Here is a 16,090-nt window from a genome sequence, read left to right on the forward strand (position 1 = left end):
CCCTTTGTGGAAAAAAATAGGCTGTGCAGTGTCATATTATACTGAATATGCAATAGAAACTTTAAGAAAATCTATTCATAATAAAAGAATGTTATCACATCTGCTTTTTTGGGGGTGGAGGTGGGTGGGAAGGATCAAATACTTATTTAACAAAGCCAAGTTAGAGAAAAAAGAAATAATAACTATACAAACTTATAACAACTACGGTAACTCCTAGGGTGTGTGGTTGTGCTTCATCTCCCTCCTGGGTTATGCAAAGTGCTAGTCCTGGTTACTGAAGAAATAAGCTGAAAGGGAGAAACTTCTTATCAACAAGTCAGAAAATCTTAGAGATAGTAACTAGTATTTTTGGTAGTTTCCTCGTCTCAGCAAAGCTTGACAATAGTTTTAGGACAAATAACAAAGAAATATTACCTTTCATAACAGGAACTGATTATTTCCTCAAGATATAACTGATAATATAAATGTAATCATAAAATTTAAGACACTTAAAAGATCTAGTCCAGGGGTTGGCAAACTACAGCCCAAGATAGGGGTAGAGAACCTGTGGCTTTGAGGCCCTTTGAATACAATGCACTTGAGGACCTAGAGGGCCACATGTGGCCTCAAGGCTACACATTCCCCACCCCTGGCCCAAGAGCTAAAACTGTTTTTTACATTTTAAACCAACAGTTGTTGTGTTTTAAAATGTACAAAAACATGTGGCAGGTTGGATTTGACCCACAGGCCATAGTTTGCAGACCCTTGATCTGGTCTGTAAGATTTAGAGTTTGGAAGGGAGCTAACATTATTTAGTTCAACCCCCTCATTTTATAAATTCTGACCACTTTATAAAAAATCTACAGGACTAGAAAAATTATGAATGACCTTCAACATTAGTATGATGGGCTTGATGCTAAGATCTAAATAAATATTAATAGGCATGTTAAAATAAAACTTAATCCAGGTTTGACTCCTTGTCTCTAAAAAAGGGATAGTATAAGAGATTTAGTGTGCTATTCCAAGTTCTATTGAAACTAACTGATGAGTTAACAAATGAGTTCTTAACAGGAAGCATTAATAAACTGGACTATATCAGAGTTTCACTTATAAGATTTCCCATGGGCACCAGAAGCTTTATCAACATTTCTTATTATAAAAGTAATAAGAGATAGGATGCTAATGTCAAGATTTCATATGAAAGAGCCTTCTCTAATAAAGAGGATCATCCATTCCCAGAGTTAAGTTTACTGCAAGTATATTTTCCTAAAGTAAACAAATCTGTGTTCAAAAAAGGGCATTGTAGTTTATTTTTTATTTCAAAGAAGCCTTATTTACACAATACATTCACATTTTTAATATCTTACAGCTCCCTGTAGAAAACCTTTTGATTAAAACACAACAAATGATCTGAATTTTAAAAAACACTACATCAAATTAGAATGTTTTCCTCATTAGGTGTTCAATTCATTTCACAGTCTATCTGCCTTGTGCAGATGAGAGGGGAACCACTGAAGGATAACAAGAGTGAATTAAAGGTGGGTGGTTTTGTGAGAGGAAAAAACTGACTTCTCTCAAGTACTGCAAAGTTTTATAAATTAATTATACTTGACATGTTCAGGCACATGTTTCCTAGGTACAAGAAGCTAGAGCTTGGCACAGTTCAAGAATCTTTCCAATCAACTCTACTGAAATCTTCACTTAATGATTTCTCTCTTAGTTGTCCTTTAAAGTGAGCCATACCATGACCACTGACAATGACTTCTGAAGCATAAAGTGCCTGCCTTGTATACAAATCAGTTTTCTTTTTTGTTATCATTTCGACCTTTGGGTAAGTAGTAGGTTAAGACCATCCTAACAAAATGCTTCAACACTGGATTTCACTGATCTGACAAAGCCAAAGTTGAAGTACTGTGCAAACTGATAACATAAGATAAAATGAAATTAAAATGGCATCACTCCTTTGATCTGTCATCTGGTGGTTCCTCTTTTTCCTTCTCTTTTTCACGATCTTTGTTCCAGTCTTTAAGTCCTTCTGGAAGAGAGGTGTCCTCATCTAAGCTTCCAGTGCCCTCTACAAAATCTTCATAGGTAGATTTTTCTGCAAAGGGTCTGGGGCCCAAAAGTTCAACCATATCAGACTTATCTAATACTTCCTTTTCTAATAGTCGAAGAGCAACCTGAAACAGAACAATTTCTATTAAATACATACACCAGGGGAACACAGTATAAGATTATCCCAGATCACTTAATTATGATCAGGTAAAAACATTTAAGCAGGTTTGGTTCAGACTATTAGTCCCACAACAAGGGCTAAATTAAACTTAGTTTGTAATAATCACTCTGTAATTTTAATACACCTATGTTTTGCTTGAGAATAAATACCACAGCCTTTAAAATACATACATACATACATATATATACACATATATATACATATATATATATATATATATACATATATATATATATGTATATATATATATATATATATATATATACACACATACACATACACACACACATATTTATGTAAGATTGTGGAAACTAAGAGCAAGTATTACAGATGTTTTCCTCTACCATATGGAACTCATAATTACATACCTGCATAATCATCTCATTTGTCCAGAATGTTTGAGAAATCAGGTGTTCTAGTAAACTGAATCAAGAGTTTTATGTGTGTATCTGTATACTACATGTATATACATTAGCCAATTTTTAAAAACATGAGTGCCACAAGGTAATACAATGCTAAACAATATTTCATATAATCTAATGCATCTTTCATGATTTGGAAAGAACCCTGGTACATGTAGTGTATCAGGGTCATTGTTAGGAACAGCAGTTATTACATTGCATTATATATTTAAAAGGTGCAGGAAAGTGGGATTACCTCATCCAACAAACATTTACTGAATATCTGTTATGTGCCAAGTATCATGGTGTCGTAAACAAAAATGTACAAAACACAATCTCTGTTTCCAACAGCTTACAATCTAGTACAGAGCTTACAAAATCTGCATTACGTGTTATTCACGATAGTCTTCAATCAGCAATCAATATGTAAGCATTTTTTAAGTGCCACTACACCTAGATGTATTACCAGGTACTGGAACACAGAGACAAAATGAAAAAGTACCTCCTGCATGGAGCTTACATTCTATCAGGTGAGACAACATGTACGTCATTAAGCATGTGCAAAATGATTTTTTTTTTTGAGGGAGGGTGCTAATAACTGGGGAAAGATATTAGAAAAGACTTGATGCAGAACAAGGCACTTCAACTAAACTTTGGAGAAAACAGAGATTCTAAGAGGTAGAAGTAAGGAGGGAGCACATAGGGATGAGGACAACTAGTGCACAGGCACAGAAAAATAAGACAGGGTGTTATGAGTAAGGAACAGAAAGAAGGTCATTGACCTGGACTCCAAAATGTAAGAAGTGGAGTAATAAGAATGAGAAGGTAGGTTGGGGCCAGTTTGTGGAGGTTTTTAAAGCCAAACAGAGTATGTATTTCTTCCTAGAGGTAATAAGGATGCAGTGGAGTTTATTGAGTACAAACTTTGATAGACCTAGTTCTTTTCAGCAATGCAATGATCTAAGACAATTTCAAAAGATTCATGACGGAAAATGTTGTCCATGTCCAGAGGAAGAACTATGGAGTCTGAATGCAGATCAAAGCATACTATTTTCTTGCTTTTGTTGTTTCTTTCTCATGGTTTTTTCCTTTTGTTCTGATTCTCCTTTCACAACATGACTAACGTGGAAATATGTTTAACATGACTGTACATGTATAGCCTATAATAGACTGCAAGCCGTCTTGGGAAAGGGAAGAAGGGGGAAAGAGTTAGGATTCAAAATCTTATAAAAGTAAATGCTGAAAACTAAACTAAACTAAACTAAAATATATAAATAATTAAAAGAAATGATATGGTCAGACTTGCTCTTTAGGAAATCACTCTGGCAGATGTGTTGAGGTTGACTTGAAGGAAGGGATACCATTACTACTATTGTTACTACTTACCACTATCTTATTACTATTACCATTACTATTATCTACCATTCCAAAGTAGAATGATCATGTCTCTCTCTGAACTCCTAATAAACCTATAATCAGTATAACACAGTCTAATACTTTATTGTCCTCTAAATTTTTCATGGTTGTTCATTCTGTCTCTAGACTATATATTCCCTGGGAGCAGAGGCTCTCTACATTACCAAGCACAGAGAAGACACATATTAGTCATTCAAATAGACTTGTTCATTGCTTTTTTGACCCTATGACCTGTAAAGTAACCTGGAAGCTGCTTTCAAAAATAATTCCCTAATACAACACATTTATCTGTCTCTCTCATAGAAAGCAAAGTGAATTATCTTTTCTTTCCACCTCCTTATCCAGACCTAATGAATTCTTATTTAATCTTGAAAAGCTAACTTCAAGTCACCTCCTTTCAGAAGCCAATTCTTCCCTGGTGTCCCATCAGTAATAGCCTATTTCCTTTCAGACTTTACAAGGCACTTTATAGCTCCATTATGTACTTACTTATCATGTTACCTTCATCCTAATTATCCGTAGCTGTGTCATATCCTCTTGCTAAACTGTAAGCTCCATGAGGTCAGAGAATGAATCTTACCTATACTTTTCGATCTCCTCCAGTCTGTGGCACTTAATAAATATCTGATGAATCTGAATAGAATATTTTTAGAAATCTGTACAGACACTAGATAAAGAGTAATTTGCTAAATATGTGAAACCCAGAGGTCAATAAAGATTTCTTAATTCATGTACAAATGGTTTTAGGAGACTATCAAACCAAATACACTAATAAAAATGAAGAAGCATGGATACTCACATATAACTTACACCGTCAATTTAAAATTATTCAGTTCTTATTATTTATTACATTGATTTACCACATATTAACGAAGTATCTACTATATGCAAGGTTTGTAAGGATTTGTAAGGATTCTTTTCTCTTATCTGCTCTCTGGACAATTCAATCTTTGAAAGTAAGACATTTCAGTTAGTCTTGCTATTTCCTTAGCCTAAGCAGTTCTGGTTCAAAATTTGGCATGGATAGCATAAAAAAAAATTCCAGGAGGAAAGAGGGATAGAATATAACAGCTGAACACCAAATATCTCAATATTCTCCTTATTCTCTGATAGGCCTGAACTTCAGAACAGGCTGAGAACTGACACCTCAAAGACACAGGTCTAGAGTTTAGCTGTGACTTCTCCCTTCTTGAACATTTCTTTAAAGAACAAGCTACCCATACAAATACCATTCTTTCTCTCTCTGTATACATTTGCATATATATATATAACAAGTATAAAATGTACAATTATACCTTTCTTAATCTAAGGAAGATACTCAAGTTTATTATTTTAATTTTTGGTAAAACTTTTCAGAAGTATTAGTTCATAAAACACTCACCTTCTCTACTTCAGCTTTTTTCTCTGTAAGAAGAGCTACTGTCCGTCTATAAGCATCATTAATAAGTATCCGCACTTCATCATCTATCAGTCTTGCAGTAGCTTCACTATATGGTTTCTCCAATACCATGTCTCCTTGTCGTGGAAGGTCAAAGGAAATCTGACCCACTTTTTCATTCATACCAAACTGAACAATCTAAAGAGAATAACAAATATCTTAGTGACTTGCATCTCAATGCAAATACTTTTAAGATCAGCAAAGATGATGAAATAAGAGAAAGCAGTACACCCTAGCTCTTTCCCACAACTATTCCAATCAAGATCTATAAAGAGCACCATACTGAAACTGTGATCAAGAAACACAAGGAAAAATCACCCTGGGTCATTTTTCTAGCTGGGGTTAGAACAAGAAGACAAGTCAGCAGGCATTAAGGACAGGGTCTAGCCATGAGGGTGCTATCCAGAGCCTTCGAACCTGTGGAACAAAATGAGGAATGTAACTAGCTATGTATTAGGACAAGAAGTGATCACAAATCACACTATAAGATCCAACTAGAACCTATAATTAGGTTGTTTCCCCCTCAGAGCCAGTTCACATATCCAATACAGATTTAGGAGGGAACCTGTGTGTAGGAATGGCCTACCTACAGCTGTATATCAAAAAAAGGAATCATCACAGACCTGAGGATGTACACTAGGCAAGAAGGAGGAACAGAAGCCAGCTGCAGCTGTGTGGTTTTGAACCTGGGCTGGAATGGGATCTTAGATTCTAACCCCAGATTTACCTGAAGCCTAGAGCTGAGTAAGCAGGGTAGGGAGTTCACAGGTGTTGTTTTGAACCAGTTAACTGACATAGCTGAAGCCAGCCGTAATCTACAGGAACTCCTGCCAGAGGGAGGCACAAAGCTTTGTCACTTAGAGCAAACTCGAGTAACAAGCTTGCAAATCTCAGTACAGGGAGGGAGAAGACAACCTTAGCTCAGTTAGTCAACAAACATTTGTTAAACACCAACTATGTGCCAGGCACTGTAGTAAGTGCAGGGAATAAAAAGAAAAGTAAAAGACAGCCCTACTCTCAAGGAGCTCAGTCTAATGGAGGAGACACCATGCAAACAATTACGTAAAAACAAGATACATGGAGGATAAACTGGAAATAATCAATACAGGAAGGCAATATAATTAAAAGGGATCACGATCGGATCATTTTAGGTACATTGAATGTTTGCTATTTCCTGCCTGAACCTCTCCTGAGATTCTTGAAGAACACAGTGCTTAAAACCTGGAGAAAGCAACAGCAAGACCCCAGAGAATGGAAATCAGGACCAGAAGAGGCCCAGGCATTACCCAGATGAAAATGTGCTGGGCTGGGCCTTAATACAAAGTCCCAATTGGGGAAGTAAGAACAACTAAAAAACAACAACAACAACAAAATGCTCCCACAACAAATAGTTACTATGATACTAGAGATATCTAAGATGCAAACCCAGAAAAAGCAAATGACTTCAAAACATTCAAAATTCATGAGGCAGGGGGCAGTGGCGTAAAATAAGGGGCTAGAACAAAAGCTATTAAACTTCATCTGAACTAAAAAAGAAAAAAAAAGCAGGGATAGCAATCCTGATGTTAGACAAAGCAACAGCAAAAATAGATGCAATTAAGAGATGTAAATAGGGAAACTACATTATGATGAAATGTACCAGAGACAATGAATTAATATCAATAATTAACATATATGGACCCAAAGATACAGCATCTAAATCAAATGAAAGCCAAACTAGTTACAGGGAGAAAAAAAATATACAATTAATAGAGAGGAATAAAAATGAATAATTTAATATTAATAATGATTAATATTGCCATTTACATAATTTTCTAAAATAATTTAACTGTTAAGGTAACAACTGTTTTAGACCAAAAAGACAAATTTGTCTAGAGTATAATCTAGGTTACCTACCAAACTTCACTTTTTCTTCTTTAAAGTTATTAGGCCACAAGTCTTGACTTTTAAAATGAAACCATTCTCCTTTGCAAAATACATTCTGACCCAAATATTTTAACTACATAGCTAAAAAACCCAATCAAAACATCATCTCATAAATGTCAATTTCACACACAATTTAAGGAGGGAAACCCTATTTCAAACACCTACTTGGGCATATGCACTCTGAGTTACTTTCCTCAAGTCATCCTGAGCACCCGTTGTAATTCTTCCAAAGAAGATTTCTTCTGACACACGTCCTCCTAAAGTCATACACATCCTATCCAAAAGCTGTTCTTTGGTATAAAGGTATTGCTCTTTGGGTAAATACTGAGCATAACCCAAACCTTTTCCACGTGGGATGATGGATACCTTTGCGAGGAAGAAATAGACATGTTAACCTGTTGAATTTAACAAAATATTTCCCTACAGATAAACAGATTTCAAAGTCTCTTCTCTTTAAGACAAAAATGAAAACAAACACATATAAGAACCAAAAAATCCATCTACCTTTGCTAGTTATATTGCTGCAAGTAAAGTCATTGACAGCTTTTAGCAGTCACGAGTTTTCTTTTGGATTCACACCATTATAGTGCCATTTAATGGTTTTTCTTCTTGTTTTCTTTGATAACACAACTTGAACCATTATACTACTTTGTAAAATGTGCCAGTGATTCAACACACCTCAGGCATGCAGTGATCTCTTTCGGACGCCTCCCTGAAAGTTCATCAAAAATTATGCAGGCCTCATTTAACTAGAAAAGTTTGAAATTTAACACATCATAGGTACCACTGCATACTCTCCTGGAAAAAAAAGTTGGGGAAAACAGAGCTGTTCTGGCAATCTACTTGGAAATGTCACACATACTTCAATATTTCTATTGTTTGTCTTCTCACTAATAGAGTACTCCCTCCAAGGGAAAGATCACAACTTAGTTATACCTTTTTCATTCTGCACTTCTGATTCTCTTATAAATCTGTTATAGAGGGCCCCCTCAACATGCTGGGGGCAGGACTAGTCCTCCAGATCTCTAAATATTACAAGGATACCAATGCTGTATGCCAGCTGTGCATGAATGCAGGGTGAAGGAGGGAGAGGAGGTTCATATACACTCCTACAATTTTGGGCTGAAATGCCTGTCTTTTCTTCCTAACACCATACTCTCTTATAGCTGAAGTCACATAATACTGTGACTGACGTATTATTCTGGAAAACACACAGAAATGGAACAAGTTTTTCTTTCTCTTTGTCATTAATTTATTTATATACCCTAGAATCAATCCCTGTAGTCTATTTGGATGTTGTTCTCAATTTCTACGTAAGCAATTTGCCTGTACAAATTGTGAACATTATGGGAAGCTAAGGATTATTTTTAAAATCTGTGACACCATTATGTGGTAAAATCTTAATTAAATTGAAATGTTTTGGTAATAGCATGCTCAGGCTACATTTTACCAGTATTTTACAAGAAAGCCCTGTTTTGCTTTTAAAAATCTTTACCAAAAAAAATGAAATTAAAGCATTTCTAAGGTTCCAACTCACACACATCAGATTGACAAAGTTAACAAAAATGGAAAATGACAAATATTTGAGGGATTGTGGCAAAATAACCAAATTAATGCAGTGCTGGCAAAATTGTGAATTAGTACAGCCATTCTGGAAAGTCTACTAAATTGTACATACCTTCCGACACCATTACTAGGCCTATACTACAAAGAGTTTTAAAAAAAAGGGAAAGACTCTATGTGTACAAAAATATTTATAGAACTCTTTTTGTACTGGAAAAAAAATGGAAACCAAGGGGATGAGCATTAATTAGGGAAAGGGTGAACAAATTATGGTTATATGAATGTAACAGAATACTACCGTGCTGTAAGAAATGATGAAGGGGATAGTTTCAGAGAAACCTGGTTAAACATGTATGAACACCATGATGCAAAGTAAAGTATTCAGGGCCAAAAGAACAATATAATAAAAATAGTGTAAAGACAAACAACTTTGAAAGATAAGAACTTTGATAACATAATGACCAACCATAATTCCCAATAATCCAAGCCGAAACATGCTAACTACATCCTGACAGAGGGGTGGTAGATTCAGGGCATAGAAGGAGATAAATATATTTTTAGACATTGCCAATACAGGAATTTGCTTTGACTGAGTATGCATATTTGTTACAAGACTTTTATTTTTCTTTCTTTTTCAATGGGGTAAGGTGAAAGGGAAAGAAAACAGATTTTTGTTCATTAAAAAAATTAATTTTAAAAACCTTTGTAAACTATATTTGTGGTTTCTTGCCTTTGTGAGTACAGTATAACGAAGAAAATCCAGTCTTTCTTGGATGATTCAGAATCTTAAAGTGCTTTGGAATCATAGTTATCCAATCAAACAGTTATCATAAATATAGATGAAAAAATAGGAGGTTATATTGAATACATATTGACTTAAGGATAACTGTCATTTGAATTAAATCCCTGATTTCACTTTGCTTTCTTTTATCCCCCCCTCATCTTTTCCTAAAAGTTTGAGGGTGGGGCTGAGGTTGGAGGTAGGTTGAAGAATTCCTATTACTTGAGGATTCCAATTAAATGAGCTTTGGCCATTTGAGGTTTCAATACATATTTTTAATATACCCCACAATCAACACTATTCCATACCTGTGGAAAGCAGGTCAAACTTCTTAGGTCACACCCTAGGGATGTAAATAACTTTTTCACATCATTTACTAGAAAACTTCTGTAAGACAGTACATGCAACAACATTCACTGTCTACTTTGTTCTCTAATTATCAAGTTACTGAAACCACATTAAACAGAAGTAAAACACACTGTTGGCTACTAAATATCATCAGTCATCTTTCCCAAAAAGATGACTATAACCAATAACGAGGATCATAAAATCATAGATTTAGAGCTAGAAAGGGTCTTAAAGGTTTAACTTTCTTATCATAATTTTATTGTGTCTCTTCTGAAAGAGTAACATGTGTATATGAAATAATCTATATTTGCTGAGATTTGCCCAAGTATGGGGTTAAGACCTTCCACCTTAGTGTCACCAAACGTGAAAATCTCTAGTGCTACATCTTTTTCTACAATAAAATTCTTACTTCCAAAGAATTCTGTTCAATCCATGATTTCTCAGGATTGAAACCAGAGCACTGCCATCTACTAGAGTAGCCTAGCTACATTATATTTATCCTTAGCACTAAACTCGAGCAGTTCAAAGTCATCTGTTCTTATTTGAGATAAAGCACTGGGTCTAGAGTCAAGAAGACCTGAGTTCAAATGTGACCTCAGAGACTTACTAGCTGTGTAACTCTGGGCAAGTCACTTAACTCTGTTTGCCTCAGTTTCCTCACCTGCAAAATGAGCTGGAGAAGGAAATGGCAAACCACTCCAGCATCTCTGCCAAGAAGACCTTAAATGGGGTCACAAAGAGTCAAACATGACTGAAATGACTGAACAACAACAAAAAAGTGACAGATACCATGCTAAGCTCTAGAGATACAAAAGACAGTTCTTACCCTCCAGGAGCCCCATTAAGGGGGACAACATGCAAATAAATATGAGAGCAAGTTATATAAAGGATAAACAGGAAATAATTAACAAAAGGAAGGCACTGGTATTAAGAAGGGTGGGGGAAAAGTTTCTGGCAGAAAGTGGGATTTTAGCTGAGACTTAAAGGAAACCAGGGAAGTCTGTAGTTGAGGGGGAGGAAGAAGAGCATTCCAGGCATGGCGGACAGCTAGAGAGAATTCCTAGAGCTGAGAGATGGAATATGTTGTTCATGAACAGCCAGGAGACCAGTGTCATTGGATCGAAGAGTACATGACAGGAAGTAAAATGTAAGAAGACTGTACAGGCAAGAGGAGGCTAGTTTTTCTGATGTACTGATAAGTTACGCTAATATTTTTTTGTCTTAAAAACATTATTTATTACACAGAAAGGCTCTCAGAGCAGGTAGGGGATGGGAGGTAGGGAAGATTACTAGAGGGAATCTATGGTAATTTTTTTTTCTATTTTCCAGGTCAGTTTTTTTTCTTCTTATTTATCAACAATCACTTCCATATGCTTTTGAGTTTAAAATTTTTCTCCCCCTTCCTCCCCACCACCCTCCCCAAGACAGCCCACAATCTGACATAGGCTATACATTTACATTCTTTGGATGTGGATAGCATTTTCCATCACAAGGCATCTAGAGATGTCTTAGATCTTTCTATTGCTGAGAAGGGTTAAGTTTATCAACATTAGTCATCATACAACGTGGCTATTATTATGTACAATGTTCTCTTGGTTCTGCTCACTTCACTCAGCATCAGACCATACAAGTCTTTCCAGGTTTTTCTGAAGTCATTCTGTTTATCATTTCTTATAGCACAACAGTATTCCATTATATTCACATACCACAGCTTGCTCTGTCATTCCCCAATTGATGGGCATCCTCTCAATTTCCAATTCTTTGCCACCACAAAAAGAGCTGCTATGAATATTTTTGTACATGTGGGTCCTTTTCCCATTTGTATGATCTCTCTGGGATATAGCCCTAGAAGTGCTATTGCTGGGTCAAAGAGTATGCACACTTTTATAGCCCTTTGGGCAAAGTTCCAAATTGTTCTCCAAAATGGTTGGATCATTTCACAACTCTATATGGTGATATTTTTTTTAAAAAGACATTAATTAAAAACTTTTTCTTAAAAGAGTATTTTTTTGGAGATAGCAAGATATAGTAAGGACCAGAGAGGTACAATCAGAAGACCTTAGTTCTAGGTTTATCAATTCACTTACTAGCATGTGACCTTGGGCAGAACCACTCTCTTTAGGTCTCAAATTTCTTCATCTGTAAAATGAAAATACTAATACCTGTCCTGCTTACCTCAAAGGTTTATTATGAGAATTAAATGAGAATGTATGTGAACATACCTTGAAAATTGTAAAGCACTATACAAATGTGAGTAAATATTATTCTTTTCTCTTAAAAAAAAAACAACCAAAATACCAACCTATTATTTCTGATTTTCACATACAAAAAATAATCTCCATAACTATAGGGGGAAAACAAACATGAAGCATAAAGGCTGGCCAACATCATTACTCCTTCAACCCACCCAAAACCCATTTTATTTCCTCTTGGTTACAACTCAACATTCCCTAATCCTCCCTCAATGTTTTTTTTTCATATTTTAATGTTTCCCTTGGTTTCTGTTTTATAGTACTCCTCATCTTTAATCATTTTTTCTTCCCCTACTTCCATCATTAATATAATTTCTTAGTGCCCAGTTCTAGCAATTACTTCTCTTTTCCCCTTCTTTCTTTAGTTGTTATATTCTCTAAAGCACAGTGTATTTTTAGTCTCTGGGAAAATAGGATATGAAAATTAAGAAATAATACACTAATATAGGATAATTAGAAATATATAAAAAACTGCCAAGCCCCAGGCTAGGTAGTACCTAAATTTTCTAAGCTATAGATTCCTGGGCCTAGCTTGAAATGCTTTTGCAGAAATGATGTCTGGAATTCCCTCTCTCCTCCCACCCTCTTCAAAGAATCTTTATCTTTTTTTAAAGCACAGCTCAGGCGGCACCTCCTTACACAAAGCCTTTCCTGATCCTCCCATTTGTTAGCTGTCTCTCCCTCTTGACATTATCTTGTATGTACTATGTATTTACTTGTATCTGTGCATACTGTATTTCCAAAGTAGAACATTAAGTTTTTCAAATAAAGGACCTTGGCCGGAAAAGTCCAGCTACCTCATGGCCCCAGAAGTGAAAACAATCTTACAATCCACAAAACCCTTAAGAGACTCTGGGATTCAGTCATCTATATGTAAGCCCATTACTGTGCTCATGTAAGTAAGGTTGATTTTAGTGAGTGTAAAGAGGATTTTGTTATTCTGTTTTAGATAATAGTTCCAGGATCTTAGATAATATTTCCCAAGAATTACGGTTGAAAACATCTCCGCCATGCTTGCACAGTGAGATAAGGGGGTGACATAATGTACACCTGCACTGTGCTAGTCATGATGATATTGCTAAAGTTAATCTGTGAGGGTATTGTTGACAATATGCCTTCTTTGTCTGTTGCCCTATAAATAAAGTGAGCATTGGTCAGTAAGTGGGGAATGGGAATGCACAAGGGGGACATGCACGTGTGCTTGCCTTGATCAGCCCCCATGAAGGCTTAGGGGTGAACCCATTTTGGGATTTGGGTAATGCATAGAGGAATGCATGTACCTGCCTGGATCAGCCCCCATAAAGGTTTGGGGGGAAACTGTGTTTGCCTCAACTGGCCCCCACTGAGGCTTAGGGGACCTGTAAGGAGTTGTAGCTCCTACCATTCTTGCCTGCCCCTGGGAGGACTATGATTAGGAAATCCTGTAGGAGCTGGTGCTCCCAATATCAGCAACCCTTTTGAGAAGACTAGACTAGAATAAAGTAAGCTTATTTAACCCCTCTGAAGCTATCATCCTACCTGACAGGATCAAGAGTGAACCTGTGCTAGAACACCTGTTAGTGTTAGGAGCCCTCCTGTGTTCTCCTGTTCAACAGTGTTACTATATGTTTACCTGTGAAACAGTTCAGCAAATGAGGAATGTTCTCAGTTGCACTGTGGAGTTTTGAGAGTTCTATGCATATTCCCACAGAAGAACTCACAAGCTTTCTAGTAACTCCTTCTCTTGATACCTCAACCAATAGAAAGATACAGATATGATATTCCTACTAACCTTGAAAGCAGAATATAAAGATCCCTCCAAAAGAATATAAAGATGTGCTTGCCATATTGCTCCAATAAATTTTCTGTATTTCCCCTAAATCACAAACTATCTCCAAAAAACTTTTTTCCAAACTGGGCTTTCTTTTTTTTATTTTTCTTTTAATATTATAATCTCTTCAGATGAAAACAATCTTATATTTTTATACTCTATTAAGTATGAGATTTTCCTTTAAAGACATTTCACAATTTATTAGTATCTGTAAAGTTTATGAAAATTACTTTACCTTTAAAAGTGGATCAGCATGCTCCAGAAACCAGCCTGCGACTGCGTGCCCAGCTTCATGATACGCTACTGTCTTTTTCTCCTCCGGCTGTAATACCTGAGTTTTTTTTTCCAAGCCTAACACACACAAAAAAAAAGAAAGAAAAATCAAAGCCTACCATTTAAATAACACCTACAGTATAATAAGGCAAACTTTACCTAAACACTGATTTAGGGACTTAGTTGCATATGGCATTTTAAAAGTTCCAACCAAAAGTTCCTTTGGCTTATAAAAGCAAAAGATCAACTTCAAAATTCCTGCAATAACACATTGAAAAACCACAAACATATGCATCCTCTATTCCCCACAAATTGTTTTAGCAAATAAATAAAATTTGATATGTAGCTTAATTTTTAAAAATAAATTCACTGCTGACAATCTAACTCCCACCTACATTTCTAATCTTATTTCACATTACTCTCCTTCAGACACTCCTTAATCTAGTTAAATGGGTCTGGTATTTTATAGTCACATATAATATTCCTAGGATCATAGGTCTAAAGCTGGAAGGGATTTCAGAGGCCATCTAGCTCAACTCCCTCATTTTACAGATGAGAAAATCAGGAAGGCTCAGGGACCTGTCCAAGATCACAAAAGCAGTATCTGAGGCGGGATCTGAACATATATCCTCCGACTTTGTAGTCAGTGTTCTATCTCCCTGCACCAGGCTGCTCCTGCCTTTGCAGAGATGTCCCTCACGTCTAGAATGCCATCTCTCTCCTCACATCCCCCTTGGAGAATCCTTATCTTTCTTCAAAGCACAGCTCAAGTGGCACTTGCCTTTCTTCATCCTTCCATTTGTTAAAAGTCTCTCCCTTTTGAAATTATTCTGTATTTTACTTATCTCTGTATATGCTGCATATGTAAGCTCCTCAAGTACAGGTACTGTTTTGTTTTTGACTCTGTAATCCCAGTTAACAGACCAGTTCCTTGCACATAGCAAATATTTAATAAATGTTTCTTTAATGGAACTGCTGACCAAGAAACTGTGAAAAGTTCTCCACTAGGTGTTGAGAATTACTTGGCATTGGACAGCCAAGAATCACCTATTACAGCAGTCTAAATGTCTCTGAGTTCTAGCTAGAAGGCAAAGGATGCTTAAGAAAAAAAAAGAGGAATACATTTTGAATTAGGAAAAATCTATTGCTTAGAGGGCCAGGAGAGCTAACCAATACTTGGAAATAAGATCTGGGTAATGTGATAATACTCTTGGAGATTCAGTAAGCTACCTCAGATTGGTCTGGGAATAGCAGATGCATTAAACTAAAAATATAGATTTCCAGAAAAAATAATGTGAAGAATAGGCTAAACTTCAGTGGCTAGACAGAGACCCCCAAAAAATGAAAGCTCTTTAAGTAAGATATATCTTAAGCCAGACAAAACTGATTTTAAGATTCTCTCATTTCAGAATCACTGAGGTGGGAAGTACCTCAAAGGTCATCTAATCTAAAACTTCTTGAACAAGAATCCATTTCTATAGAATATTCCCAACAAGAAGTGATCCAGCCTTTGCTTAAAGAACTCTAGTGAGTAATCTTAAGCAAACTAGATCATGTAGCTATTCTATATGCCTATAATTACCATATAAATATAATTTGTACCTCTATAAATCCATATATCCGTAGTAAATTAGTAAGAGGGTGGTATTCATTTTGTTTTGTTTGAC

The 16,090-nt window shown here is 35.9% G+C and overlaps 1 protein-coding gene across 2 annotated transcripts in view; it reads right to left on the reverse strand.

The window, feature by feature from the left end:
- Positions 1-1,265: 1,265 nt before the first annotated feature.
- Positions 1,266-16,090, reverse strand: part of AFG3L2 (AFG3 like matrix AAA peptidase subunit 2) — a 50,437-nt gene continuing 35,612 nt past the window's right edge. Inside the window, exons 14-17 of one of the 2 annotated variants that reach the window (XM_020985562.1) lie at positions 14,386-14,501; positions 7,562-7,762; positions 5,414-5,608; positions 1,266-2,159 (exon numbers count right to left, since the gene is read on the reverse strand). In XM_020985562.1, coding sequence (XP_020841221.1) covers positions 1,935-2,159; positions 5,414-5,608; positions 7,562-7,762; positions 14,386-14,501 — 737 coding nt within the window. In that variant the 3' untranslated portion in view covers positions 1,266-1,934. The remainder of the gene's footprint in view (positions 2,160-5,413; positions 5,609-7,561; positions 7,763-14,385; positions 14,502-16,090) is intronic. The other variant, XM_020985563.1, reaches the window with a different exon arrangement.

The sequence above is a fragment of the Phascolarctos cinereus genome, unplaced genomic scaffold (genome assembly GCF_003287225.1).
Source record: "Phascolarctos cinereus isolate Bilbo 61053 unplaced genomic scaffold, phaCin_HiC Scaffold_4;HRSCAF=312, whole genome shotgun sequence".
Taxonomy (NCBI): domain Eukaryota; kingdom Metazoa; phylum Chordata; class Mammalia; order Diprotodontia; family Phascolarctidae; genus Phascolarctos; species Phascolarctos cinereus.